This window comes from Macaca fascicularis, chromosome 7, assembly GCF_037993035.2.
Source record: "Macaca fascicularis isolate 582-1 chromosome 7, T2T-MFA8v1.1".
In the NCBI taxonomy this organism is placed as follows: Eukaryota; Metazoa; Chordata; class Mammalia; order Primates; family Cercopithecidae; genus Macaca; species Macaca fascicularis.
Window position 1 is genome coordinate 158297017 of NC_088381.1, and position 14737 is coordinate 158311753.

General features: G+C 41.3%; 1 protein-coding gene across 3 annotated transcripts in view; it reads right to left on the reverse strand.

The window, feature by feature from the left end:
• Positions 1-14737, reverse strand: part of NRDE2 (NRDE-2, necessary for RNA interference, domain containing) — a 50601-nt gene that overhangs the window by 31688 nt on the left and 4176 nt on the right. Inside the window, exons 2-4 of one of the 3 annotated variants that reach the window (XM_073998059.1) lie at positions 8945-9082; positions 4908-5016; positions 3478-3711 (exon numbers count right to left, since the gene is read on the reverse strand). Coding sequence is in view for 2 of the 3 variants with exons in the window: in XM_005562012.4 (XP_005562069.3) it covers positions 3478-3711; positions 4908-5016 (343 nt within the window). In the remaining variant the exon portion in view is untranslated. Of the gene's footprint in view, positions 1-927; positions 1808-3477; positions 3712-4907; positions 5017-8944; positions 9083-14737 lie in introns of those variants that run through there. The other 2 variants (XM_005562012.4, XM_065549215.2) reach the window with 2 other exon arrangements.

A 14737-nucleotide genomic window follows, 5' to 3' on the forward strand; every position in this document is an offset into this window, starting at 1 on the left:
CTCTGAACTGTTCAGCCTCCAACATTACTTAGGCTTGGTCTCAGCCTCATTTTTATAGTCTGGACTCTGTGTTTGCCGTTTTGCTTATACGTCTGGACCTTGTACATAAAGGGCAGAATCACGAGGCTCCCCTGAAGACAAGACCCTAATCTATCTCTCTGAACCAATGTGTAGGCTGGCAGACTTTCAGCTCAGATACAAAAGGAACCACTCCCGGGGCGTTAAGTGAGAGGGAGGGAAGGTTTTTCTGGCATCTAACATCTTCTTCCTCTAAAGAAAATCAGTTCATAATGCTGCTGACACAAGAAGGTGCCAAAGTAGTCAAAACAGCCATTAACTGTTGCTCCATCTCTGCTTTTCAGCTCTGCCCAGGTACAAACAAAGATTCTGGAGGCTTCTTAGTTATTCTTGGCAGGGAATACAAGGGAATGGCATTTCAGGAACACTAGCTACTCAATAAATAGTTGTTGAATGATGAGCCTCAGGTTAATGTATGGAGATTTCAACACATTTCCCTTCAGAACAACTGCAGAGGGCTCTCTGTCAACAAAAGCCGTAAGGGGCAATGAAAAGATGGAGAGCCTACTGCAAACTGATTGATGCATTCAAGAAAGAAATGGAAAGCCAACTGGGAGAAAAAAAGGAGAGGCCAGCTGCAGACCACCCCTGAGGAGTCAACAGGTCCTTTCCTCTCCCCTTGGTGGTACTGAGCTAAGGAAGCAGGATGTGGTAGTCTGGGCTGTGTGCAAGGAAGGAGCTGCCTCCACCTAAAGGTGAGGGAAAGCTCATCCCAGAAACTCAAGGTCAGTTAGTAGCTGTGGCCTCTGGGGAAGGTCATTTGTCATCACCCTGAAACAGAGTCTCACAGGGTCTGCTACCCTCATGAACCCATTTTCCTGACATCACAGAAAGACTCTCACAACTCACTAGTATTGCAGTCCTTGTCTATGTGGAAATAAATAATTCTTCCAGGTCACCTTCTCAGGAAGAGAATACATAAGTTAATAACAAGACAGTAAAACAGAAGGACAAGAACAATCTTAATAAGGATAGTCTACAAAGTATCAATAAACTTAAAAATGCTATCTGGATCATAAAACTATCAAGAGGCTATAAAGATTCCCTGACATGATTAAGCATAGGCTGAAATTAACTATCCTTCAAGTTCTAAAGACAGTTTCTGTGTGGTTTCGGGAAATCCTTTAAAACTCATTGTCCCCAGCTATAAAAAAGGACAAGTAGCTAAAAGGTGAGTTTTGGGAAGACATAACAATTAAAGTAGCTTGCTTTAAAGACACAGTAAAAAGTAAGGATACCAATAATATATTCATTCATTCATGTAACAAAAACGAATTCAGTGCTTACTCTCTATCGGGCCCTGTGCATCAAGTGCTGTGGGAATATAGTGGTAAGCAAGACAGGCCAGATTCCTACCCTCAAAAATTCAGTCAAATTCAGAACCTTTTTGCTCAACCGCTTTATTTTTTCCTCTAAAGAGCAAGCTTGGGGGCTGGGCGCGGTGGCTCATGGCTGTAATCCCAGCACTTTGGGAGGCAGAGGCAGGCGGATTACCTGAGGTCAGGAGTTCGGGACCAGCCGAGTCAACATGGAGAAACCCCATCTCTACTAAAAATACAAAAACTAGCCAGGCATGGTGGCACACGCCTGTAATCCTAGCTACTTGGGAGGCCGAGGCAGGAGACTTGCTTGAGCCCAGGAGGCGGAGATTGCAGTCAGTTGAGATCGTGCCACTGCACTCCAGCCTGGCCGACACAGCAAGACTCTGTCTCAAAAAAAAAAAAAAAAAAAAAAAGCTTGGGTTACAGGTAGAGCTCTCCAACACTTATCTGTTATCAGAGGGATCCCATAAGCCTGCAGTGACTGTCTCTTGGAATGGAAACATTAAGGGCCAGTTTCCAGACTTGCTCCAACACAGAGCCCTCGCTGACATCAATGGGACTTCTAAGCACACAATGGAAGTAACTAACTCCTGAAGGCCAGGTGCAGTGGCTCACGCCTGTAATCCCAGCACTTTGGGAAGCTGCAGCAGGTGGACTGCTTGAGGCCAGGAATTCGAGACCAGCCTGGCCAACACGGCAAAACCCCATCTCTACTAAAAACACAAAAATTAGCTGGGTGGGGTGGTGCGTGCCCGTAGTCCCAGTTACTTGGGAGGGTGAGGCAAGAGAATCGCTTGAACCCGGGAGGCAGAGGTTGCGGTGAGGCAAGATCATACCACTGCACACCAGCATGGGTGACAGAATGAGACTGTCTAAAAAAAGGAAAAAAAAAAATCCTGAAGAGTTGCAAAAATCTTAACAGCACTATTTCTTTTTTAGCGATGTTCTAGACAGGTACCTAGGTTTTCTCTCTTCTAGACCATATAAGCAAAAAAAGGAGAAAGTTAAATGAGCAATAATTCAGGTAGTTTTACCATATACCACCTGTCCCACCCACAGGCAAATACCCCTCTACTTAGGAAGACATTCAACTAGGCACAGAGAAAAAGGTGTATTGAGCACCTATGCTGTGGCCATCCTGTAGAATGAATTGAACAATATGCTGAAGGTAGAAAGCAGAGTAGGCCGCAGTGGCTCATGCCTGTAATCCCAGCACTTTGGGAGGCCGAGGTGGGTGGATCACCTGAGGTGAGGAGTTCAAGACCAGCCTGGCCAACACGGTGAAACCCTGTCTCTACTAAAAATACAAAAAATTAGCTAGGCGTAGTGGCAGACGCCTGTAATCCCAGCTACTCAGGAGGCTGAGGCAGGAGAATCACTTGAATCTGGGAGGTAGAGGTTGCAGTGAGCCGAGATCGCGTCACTGCACTCCAGCCTGGGTAACAGAAGTGAAACCCTGTCCCCCCGCCAACAAAAAAAAAAAAAAGAAGGAAAGCAGAGTAAAATATGGGAGAAATAAAGCCCCCAAGGAATGGAAATACTGTAGTCATGAGCTGTTTTCCACACCTTCGACATAGTGGTCTTAAACAAATATGAAAGAGAAAAGGAAAAGGCCAAATGTAACAATTATTTAAGTGCTATGTTAATCTTAAAAGGGTGTGTGATCATGTATACACACAGGAGTTGATAGCAGTGACTGAATGAAAGATAGATGAAGGCAGAGAGAGATGCTTCCCTTACCCTGAGCGTGGAGACCCACGGCCCTCAGAGGGGGATCCCTTATCTGTGAGGTGCACTGGCTCACAGACCCGCCGCGGCACATCTGCCATCTTCTGAAAATCCCAAGGACTTGTTGTCTGAACCAGACTCACACAATCATCACTATGTCTAAATAACATTTCTCAAATAAAATCGTGTCCTTAATTTTTTCCCTTCTCTTTTTTAAGCTGATATAATGGTAGAGCTCTCTTCTGATTGAGTGACTACATGGTTATTTGAGTATCTAATTTGTGACAACAATTAAGGGAGAAAAACTCAGGACTTAAAATATCATAGGTGCTTGAGAACAGCAACCTACTTCGGTTTCTCAGATTCCCTTTTACTGCCTACGACGCCTCTGGAAGGTTTGTCCTTTTCAGAATCGGTGTCTGTCTCAGACCTGCTGCTACTCGACTGCCCATGCTTCCTCTTTGTTTTCTTATGATGCTGATGCTTCCTTTTTTTCTTTTTCTCTTTCTTCTTTTTTCTGCTTATTTGTTTGAGCTTTTTGTCAGTGTCACTTTCATCCGAGGGCTCTGATTTCAGAGGACTCCTGTTTGGGAAAATCAACATTAGAATTACTTTCTAAAAAGATGTAGGAAAAATAATACTATGTAAATAAGTCAACAAATATTTAAGAGGGAACTCTATACATGTTCACACAGATTTACTATTTGCCCATATATTATACAGTAACTTCCTGGATTACACCTTACCTGCAAGACTCAGGAATTGGACCTAAAATAAAAACAGGTGAAGAAATTCTAATTTTAATAGTTTCTAAACCTATACTTTCATACTTACACATCTTTAAATGAAAGTAACCTACCACTTATCAAATATAGTATTTTTTAAGACATTATTAAAGGTTGACTGGTGTGGAGACTCACTCCTATAATCCTAGCACTTGGGGATGCCAAGGCAAGAGGACTGTTGAAGGTGCTCGGGAGTTTGAGACAAGCCTGGGCAACATAGCAAGACCTCATCTTTATTTTAAAAAAAATAAAAACAAATTTCAAAAAAGAAATCATTATAAAAGGTTTATTTTCAGTGCCACATATTATGTCAGCATGTCGTTAATAGAAAAAAACAAAACATTTAATTGTGGTCCGTGTTTTCGGAGATGACAATGAGCTCTTCTTCCTCATTACTGAAATATCTAATATCTACCAGCTTCCTCTCACGCATCAACTATTCTCAATTTCCAGAGGCTTCTTACACATTTAGAGTATGGGGTTTCATAGCCTATTAACCCTATTAATGAAATCATCTAGTCTATATTTGTGAGAGAACTTATTTCTCAGTTCAATGATCTAAAACAAAATTCTTTCACAGTTGAGGAGAGATGTGTGCCATCTTGCTTTCCCTGATGTTTTCATGCCATTTTTAATCTTATACAAGCTCCCTCTATTTTTACAAAAGGGTTGAAAATGCAACTAAAAAAAAATCTGAATTATGATATTCTAAAGGTTACTAATGAGGCTAGTAAAGTTACTTGAGAATCACAATGATGCCATTTCCCTCTTGGCCTAATTACAGGCACTAACTGTGTCACGTACTTGCCACTGCAAAGCAAAGAAAAAAAAATTAATACAAGAGGTAAGGGAAAATAGTCAAAGATCACCTCATTACTTTAAGTAAGAGTTTTACATAGCTCTTTTATTAGAGTTTTCTAAGGAGCATCATTTCAGCTAAGCTATAGATAGTAAACTGACAAAAACGAAAATACATCTGTCAAACAAAAACTACCTCGTCAGCGGTGACCCTTCAGAAACATGGGCTGGGGCTGCTTCAGTCTGTTGGCTCAGGGACGTTATGGATCCAACACAAAAGCTTGGGTTGCTCAGCCAGTCTAACTCTGCACAGGCAAAAGGAGAAAAGATCAATGAAATTAGTTCAATATGATTCTAAAGCAGGAGATCTATCCATCTTATCAGCTGACATCCTAATTCACAGCCAATGTCAGCCAATTTTGAACAGTCAGTCCAAAGTCCACAGAAGCTGAACAGAATCCATGAAATTTTTATTTCACAGGGCATGGCTTTAAAACACCCGAAAATATTCAAGACCAAAATCCTTCCATGATATCAAGCTGCAGCTTAAGCAAAAGCCATGTAATAAGTATGGGCTAAAAGGCAACAAGGCATTATGCATTCCATCCACCCACACCGTCTAATGAGTGTGACAGCTTCCAACGCATTAGGTTTTTATGACCTCAAATTTGATTCAGACAATTCCTAAAAGTTAAAAAATCAAACTGGCTGGGCGTGGTGGCTCACACCTGTAATCCCAGCACTTTGGGAAGCTGAGGAGGGCAGATCACCTGAGGCTGGCAGTTCGACACCAGCCTGGCCAACATGGCGAAAAACTGTCTCTAGTAAAAATACAAAAATTAGCCAGGGGTGGTAGCACACGCCTGTAAACCCGGCGACTGGGGAGGCTCAGGCAGGAGATCGCTTGAACCCAGGAGGCAGAGGTTGCAGTGAGCCAGTATCGCGCTACTGCACTCCAGCATGGATGACAGAGTCAGACTCCACCTCAAACAAAACAAAACAAAACAAAACAAAATCAAATCATGCATAAAAGCCCACCATGCTTAATATTATTACAGAAGATTAAGATATTTTTAAAAATATTCCATGTTCTACCTTAGTACACTAACTTAACAAACCTTTCCTTATAATAGTACTCTTCTTTGGAAATAAAAACCCAAGATGTCAACTTTTAATGTAAAATTATATAAATGTTAATACTGTGGTGATTATCTCTAGGTGATTATATTAAATGTCTAAAGATTTTCTTCTTTCTGCTTATCCATAATTTCTTACTTTTCTAAAGTGAACTATTTCTAAATTACTTATTTTCTAACTTTTAGGAGTCTTAGCTGTGAAGGGAAGAAAAAACATGGGATGGCAGCAGCAAGGGAGCCCAGAGTGGGGTTTGTATTTTGTCCTGTTTTGTTTTAGGATGGGAGGCCAGCGAATATTCATATCCTGAAGAGGAAGAACCTGTTAAATGGTTGAAGATACAAAAGAAGAGGGAAACTGCATTTTTGAACAGTTTTATTGAGATATAATTTACATACCATAAGTTTCAGCCATTATTCATGTACAATTTGACAGATTTCTAGTATATTTACAGAGTTGCGCAGCCATCTCCAGAACTTTAAAACATTTTCATCATCCCAAAACAAAACCCCAGACCTATTAGCAGTCCATCCCTATCACCCACCTCCTGCTTCCCTGCCCCGCCCACCTCACCCCTAGCCAAACACTAATCTGCTTTCTATCGCTCTAGATTTGCCTATTTTGGACATTTAATATAAATGAGCTCATATAATATATGTGGTCTTCTGTAACTTTCCACAAAGTTTTCAAGGTTCATCCATGCTGTAGTGTCTATCACTAACCGCATTCCTTTTTATTGTCAGATAATATCCCATTTTATGGATTTACCACATTTTACCTGTCCGTTAGTTGATGAACACTTGGATTATTTCTTCTTTTTAGCTATTATGAATACTACTACTCGGAATATTTCTGTACAAGTTTTCATATGGACATATTTTCATTTCTCCTGAGTGGACACCTAGGAGCAGAACTGCTGGGTGATACGGTAACTCATGTTTAACATTTTGAGCAACTGCCAGATTGTTTTCCAAAGTAGCTGTACCATTTTAGATTCTCATTAACAATGTACAAGAATTCCAATTTCTCCATATCCTTTTTTGTTATATTATCTTTTTTATTACAGTCATCCTAGTGGGTGTGATGGGTTATCTTGCTGTAGTTTTGATTTCCATTTCCCTAATGACTAATGATGCTGAACATCTTTTCATGTGTTTATTAGCCAATCACAGATATTCTTTGAAGAAGTTCTTTATTCTGGATACTAGCTCCTTACAGTAACTGTATTAGTCCGTTCTCACACTGCTATAAAGAAATACCCAAGACTGGGTAATTCATAAAGGAAAGAAGTCTAACTGACTTGCAGTTATACATAGCTGAGGAGGCCTCAGGAAACTCACAATCATGGTGGAAGGCAAAGAGGAAGCAAGGACCTTCTTGAGCAGAGAAAAGAGTAAAGAACCAAGGGGGAAGAGCCCCTTATAAAACCATCAGATCTCATGAGAACTCACTCACTATCGCGAGAACAGCACGGGACAAACTGCCTCCAGGATCCAATCACCTCCCACCGGTTCCTCCCTTGACATTTGGGGATTATAGGGATTACAATTCAAGATGAGATCTGGAGGGGCACACAGAGCCAAACCGTATCAGTATTTGCATCTTAGTATGGAGGAGACACCAGAATGTATGCCTCCTGACAACAGGTGCTGTTTTAATCACTGGCTTATAGTAGGTGTTCAACAAATACTTGTGAGAAAGAAGAAAAGAGGAAGGAAGAAAAATCCCAAAGAAAGGAAGAAATATTAAACAGCACAGAAAAAAGGGAAAGAAGTGACAGATTCCAACTTAAGTGCCTACAGCAGGCCAAACACCAGGCTAATCACTTAAATCCTTTTCATCTTTTAATCCTCACAACAAGGCTCTATGGCAGGTATTATGATCACCATTTTATAGAAGAGAAAACTAAGACTCAAAGGGGTTAAGTAATTAGTAAGGTCATACCTAGTAAATGCTAAACAAATGTTCATGCAACTTTCTACTGTTTTTTTCCTTCTGAGGTTGGTTCCCTTCACTTGGGCCTAATTCCTGGCAAAAGATATGTGAAACTAGTTCCTGTTGCTCACTGAGATCAAAATTATTTCCACAATAATCAGATTCTATCTATGAAAAAGGAAAAGTGGAAAAAGATGGAACAAACAGAATTCAGGAAAAGATGCTCTCAAACAATTCCAGTATATTTCTACATAAATATTCTAGATAGTGATGACAGCTGGAAGAAAATGTAAAGAAATACATACAGCGCGAGACTCTTTTTTTTTTTTTTTTTTTTTTTGAGACAGAGTCTCACGCTGTTGCCCAGGCTGGAGTGCAGTGGCGCGATCTCGGCTCACTGCAAGCTCCGCCTCCTCGGTTCACGCCATTCTCCTGCCTCAGCCTCCTGAGTAGCTAGGACTACAGGCGCCCGCCACCGCGCCCGGCTAATTTTTTTTTTTGTATTTTTAGTAGAGACGGGGTTTCACTGTGGTCTCGATCTCCTGACCTTGTGATCCGCCCACCTCGGCCTCCCAAAGTGCTGGGATTACAGGCTTGAGCCACCGCGCCCGGCCCAGAGCGAGACTCTTCAAAGAAAGTCCTTCAGAAGACACAAGAAAGGCTTTTTAAATTTGAGCAATGGGGTCTTGCTGTGTTGCCCAAGCTGGTCTCAAACTCCTACGCTCAAGCAATCCTCCTGCTTCAGCCTCCCAAGAAGCTGGGACTACAGGCGTGCCACCACTGTGCCAGGCTTTTAAGGATGCAATTGAGGCTTTGCTGTATGGCACTACTATGGGGGAAAAAAATTCAGAAAGAAAGAAAATTTGGCCAGTGCATCTATTATACTAGCACTTCGGGAAGCTGAGGAGGGAGGACCACTTGAGCCCAGGAGTTCAAGACCAGCCTGGGCAACATAAGGAAGACTCCAACTCTATTAAAAAAAAAAAAAAGAAAGCTCTTGGGTTTTGAACCTGAATCATGATGGATCCTCTGTGACCTTCATGACAATCGAATGACCTTCTGTGGAGCAAAAGATATTTTCACCTGACAAGAAGTTGTGTTTTATTTTATTTTTTGATAGATATTAGCAGTAGACATGCAGGGAATATCAGAAGTAATACTCACTGTATGGCAGGCTTGGAAAGATTTTGGAAGTCCTCTAGTCCATGAATTTTCAAACTTTTCTTAGCCAAGGAACTCACTTTTCAAAGAGAATCTTGCAGAGAAGTCCAACATGAAGAACAGAAAAGGCAGGGATGCTCTCTAGTTGGGAGTTCAGAGGGAGGGGCTGGGTCTGAGATGGCTCTTCAGAGCTCAGCCTGGACACCACCCCCTCCCTTATAGACCAACAGCTGGAGTCCCAGCTGTGGCCAAGGGCAAGCATCTGAACTTGAATCTGTGACTCTTCATCCAGTTCTCTCCATCCCACACCATGGGAGCTTCTCTTCACTTTCTCAGCTAAGGGGGCTTGTTCTCCTAAAGTCTCCCTGCAGTTAGTACACGGGGCTCTTATGGCAATCTTCACATTGTAATCTCATTATCTTCCCACTATACTCTAAGCCAAGGGTCAACAACTCAAATCCTTATAGGGACCAGATTAGTAATGACTACTGTGATACTACACAAGTGGCAAAAGAAAAAAGAAACACCACTGGCTTACAACTCTTATATCCAAGTTTCCAGCTCCCTCCCCTCCTCCCACCTGTCACTTCCCAAACTATAGGCCCCATGAGGGCAGGGCCATGACTATTCTCTACTGTATTCCCAACTCCTAGCACAGTGCCTTGGTACAAAGCAACTGGACTCGATAAATATCTGTTGAATAAATAAAATGAATGGGGATATGCACCACATCTTTGCATGTTTATACTCCAACACCTAATCAAATGAACTGAAGAAATTTGAAATCTTCAAAAAAAATCCATTATCTAGGTATAAAGTACAACTAGTATAATTCTTCCTTTCTTCACTGTAAATGTATATTTAATCATGACATAAGTTGCTGAACACCAACTCCACGCCCAGGCACAGGTCGAGGTATTGGGGGTACAGTGGGGAACAAGAAAGGTTCTGCTCACAGGGGGCTTATAATTATAACCTTCACTGTCAAATAAAAACTTGCATTGTTAAATTCAATTTTAATTCAACAGAATTCTGGAGAAAGTGATCTGAGATGAACAGACGCTTTATTAATCAGATTGCAAAGTCCTTTTCAACAGTTACATCCTCACGTAATTTACATACTTGATGGATATAAAATGTGTACATAGGTAATTGTGCCAATACTAAGCAAGATGTAACATTTATAGAGAAGACCAGCAGCACACCAAATACCTACAATTTAAGAAAGAGAATCCCACTGGCTGACAAGGCTTTTGTCCTTGCAGGTTAGTAAATTACGAGTTAGAATGTGCCTGGAAATTAACACTCTGCCATACATTTTATTATGCATACACACCAAGCAATGTGGAAACATCAGGCAGAAAAACCACATTAGAACTACTGCCTAACAAAAATAGGCAGGTATCTGGTAGAAATGTAGCATGTATAAATTTTCAGCGTAATTTAACAGAAAATAATATAATGAATCACCACTGAATAATTTCAGCTGAAATACTTTTTATGAACATTTATTATGTAACCCCATTTCTCCATCACTAGTGAAAATGCTTTAATTCTATTACACATAGAGGGAGGAAGGAATTGCCATGAAAAGATCTGAACTTTAAAATAGATTTTTAACTATAATTGGATAAAATATCCAAGTTCTACATCCATTCCCCTTCTATTATAACGAAATAGCACTGATTACTAGTTCCTTTGAGTGAACTCAGAGGTAAGTGCTCCTCCTGAGACGGTAATTCAAAAAACATTTCTAGGGCCAATTGTATAAATAAAGTAGTGTATATATTACGGAAGAGATTTGTTCCTTTAAAATAAATAAGCCTAACAAAGGATCTGGGAGCACAAACTTATTTATACAAAAAGCACCAGCAAACATGGCTGAGAACTGCATTTAAGATGATTATTACAGAGAACCTGAGCAAAGTCAGCCCTTCCACAGCAGTTAACCTACAATTTGAAGAGGCCCAGGAATTCCAAAGGTATTATATAAAGGACCAAAACCCCAATGTTCTAATATCATAGCATGGTTTATAACACAAGTTCTATAGTTAGAAGGACCTATGTTCAAACTGGTGGTTTCTTGGTTGTGCAACTCTGAACAAAGTAACTTCTCTGAGTCTCTTTTTTTTCATTTGGCAATTTTTTACCAACAGCCAGGTATTGGTCTAGGTGCTAGGAATGCACGATGAGTAAGACAAACCCAGCACTCCCTTCATGGAGCTACCCTACTAGCAGTCACTTCTACGCAATGTGACAAATGCAGAGAGAGAGAAAATAGACAGGGAATAATGAGAGCACGCTCCCTAATTCAAACAAGGTCTGAATCAGAGAAAACTGCCTTAGAAAATATCTCAGCTAAGATCTAAAGGAGGAGGAGTGAAGGAAATATGCTCCTAGAAAGTGTCTGGGAAATAGACACTGAGAAATAGGAGAAGTGATTGTGGCTTGGACATTGGGACTGAGGGGAAATGGGGGCAAAATGAAGCAGGAGAGGTAGGGCCTTAAAAAACATGTTTGAGAGCTTAGCATTACCCTAAGAGCAACGGGTAGATGGTCATGTTTTGAATGAGAGTGACAAAATCAGATATACTGTTTGAAAGATCAGCAGCAAAGAACAGCATTTAAGAGCACACATTTTAGACCAGGTGTGGTGGCTCGTGCCTGCAATCCCAGCATTTTGGGAGGCTGAGGCGGGTGGATCACTTGAGGTCAGGAGTTCGAGACTAGCCTGGCCAACATGGTAAAACCCCATCTCTACTAGAAATACAAAAATTAGCCAGGTGTGGTGGCGCACACCTGTAATCCCAGTTACTCAGGAGGCTGAGGGAGGAGAATTGTTTGAGCCCTGGAGGCAGAGGTTGCTGTGGGCGGAGATGCCACTGCACTCTAGCCTGGGCGACAGAGTAAGACTCCATCTCAAAAAAAAAAAAAAAAAAAAAAAGAGCTAACACTTTGAAGCTAAATTGCCTGAGTTCAAATCCTGACTCTGTGACTTACTAACCATGGGACCTTCAGAAGTTACTTACCAGCTCCCTCTGTGCCTACATTTGAAGAGTATTAATTTCATAGAGTTGTTATGAAAATTCAGTAGGTTAGTAGTTGTAAGGCATTTAAACCAGCCAGTGTCACATAGTGTTGTTTTTAAATAAAGACATTTAGGCCGGGCGCGGTGGCTCAAGCCTGTAATCCCAGCACTTTGGGAGGCCGAGACGGGCGGATCACGAGGTCAGGAGATCGAGACCATCCTGGCTAACACGGTGAAACCCCGTCTCTACTAAAAAATACAAAAAACTAGCCGGGCGAGGTGGCGGGCGCCTGTAGTCCCAGCTACTCGGGAGGCTGAGGCAGGAGAATGGCGTAAACCCGGGAGGCGGAGCTTGCAGTGAGCCGAGATCGCGCCACTGCACTCCAGCCTGGGTGACAGAGCCAGACTCCGTCTCAAAAAAAAAAAAAAAAAAAAAGACATTTAAAAATTCTTGCTACAGTGTGGCGAGTGGCTCAGGGAGCAATGGTAGGACTAGTGGTGGGGACGCTATTTTAGGAGGCTGTTGTAGTAATCCAGGGGACAAAAGTTAGGTAGTGGTAGTAAGACTACGGAGAAACCAAGGACTTTCAGAGTTGTTTGGAAGGACTAAAGAACTGAATGGGTGTGTGTCTAAGTTTCGGTTTGGGTGAATGGTAGTGCCATTTTCTGATGTTTGCACACAAGAAGAAAAAGGTTTGGAGGAAAAAGATAATGTGTTTAGTTTCTTCCCCAAATACGGATAATATGCTTCATATAATATGAAGATTAAATAAACTAATACACCATCTTCCATTCCAAATCTGTCAAATATTTGATTCCCAAGCAACAATGTTTTAGGGTACACAATCCTAGTCAACAATCTGAGGGTAGGAAGAAAAGCTCCAGAACTGAAGGGGTCAGATACTGGGCGCTCTCTGCTGCTCTTGACACAATGGATGCTCCTATTCCTGTTGGTTGAAATAATGAATTTTACTAAACATAGCCCCACCAGGCTCATTACTGAATGTGATACCTACTTAAATCCTGGCCTCTTTGTTTTTTTTCTAAGATGGAGTCTCTCACTATGTCACCCAGGCTGGAGTGCAGTGGTGAGCTCTCAGCTCACTGTAACCTCCAACTCCCAGGCTTAAGCAATCCTCCCACCTCAACCTCCCGAGTAGCTGGGACCACAGGAACACACCACCACACCCTGCTAGTTTTTGTTGTTGTTATTAGAGCCCAGGCTGGTCTCAAACTCCTAAGCTCAAGTGATCTGCCCGCCTTGGCCTCCCAAAGTGCTGGGATTTCAGGTGTAAGCCACTGTGCCTGGCCCTTGGCCTAACTTTTAATGGCAGCCAGAAAGAGGAGAACAGCGCCCCTCTCACTCATTTTGGTATTGGCTGTCTTTCCTGTCCAGGAGTTTAACATTTTTTTTTTAATTGAAACTCTGCACCCACCTCTTGCTAACACTATTTTACATTTTTATAACATTTTTATAGTGTAAGGCAAAATGTACACTGCTTCTATTTATAACAGTAAAAGACTGGAAAGAGTCCAAATGTCCTTAATAGGGGACTAGTTGAATAAAGCATGTGACAGCCACACGATGGAGTTCTGTGCACTAGTAAAAAGAAATGAGGAAGATCTCTATAGAGTGTAGAGCGATCTCCAGGATCCAAGGTAAAATGCAGAATAGTACGCATTTAAGAAAGAGAGGGGAAATGTAGTTGCTTATAGAAAGGAAGAAAAAAAAATGGGAAGATACCATAGGATAATGAAAATGTTAGTTTGCAGGGGAAGGAAAGTGACAGGTTGGATAAACAGAGATGGAAGGCTTTTCTTCTCTGAATATACCTGGTTTACAATTTTAACGTCAGACTAAGTGTTTCATAACATTATAAAGCAAAATCAAATTAAAAAGAAAAACAATGCCTAAAAATGGAAAACATTTACATTTATATCACCATATATCAAACTGGTGATAAAATCACACAGGGAATTGTTTCAAGTGATTTTCAAACTCAGTAAATTGACCGCATATCCACTGTGGGCTACGTCCTTAAAACAAATAGAACCATAAAAAAATCTGAAACTGTTAGTATTAGTCACATTAACACTGTTATTTTGAACATACACAGAAATTTTAAAATTAAATCAAAGAAGTAAAAGTTTCATAATCTTACATTTGGAGTGGAAATACTAATATGAATTCCTGATGTATTTTTCTCTTCCTGGTTCCATCCACTGAAAAAGTCTAGAAGTAATGACAACACAGTGGTGATGATACCCCTAACAACCCAGTGTGTGGTTTTCATATATCCATACCATTTTCCACTAAAAGAAACCAGGATTCCCTGGAGAAATGGCCAACTCCAGGCCACAACAGAAAATATAAGTGATGATTCCTGGACATCTCTTTGGACAGAAAGCAAGAAAGCTATTAAATAAAGATGATTGGGTCAGGCCCGGCATGATGGCTCATGCCTGTAATCCCAGCATTCTGGGAGGCTGTGGTGGGAGCACCGCCTGACGCCAGGAGTTCAAGATCAGCCTGACCAATGTAGCAAGACCCTATCTCTAAAAACATAAATAAATCAGCTCAGTGTGGTGGTGCACACTAGTAGTCCTAGCTACTCAGGAGGCTGAGACAGGAGGACTGCTTGAGCCCAGGAATTGGAGATTGCAGTGAGCTATGATCGCGCCACTACACTCCAACCTGGGCGACAGGGTGAAACCTCATCTCTTTAAAAAAAAAAAAAAAAAAAAAAAAAAAAGCCTACCTGCAATGT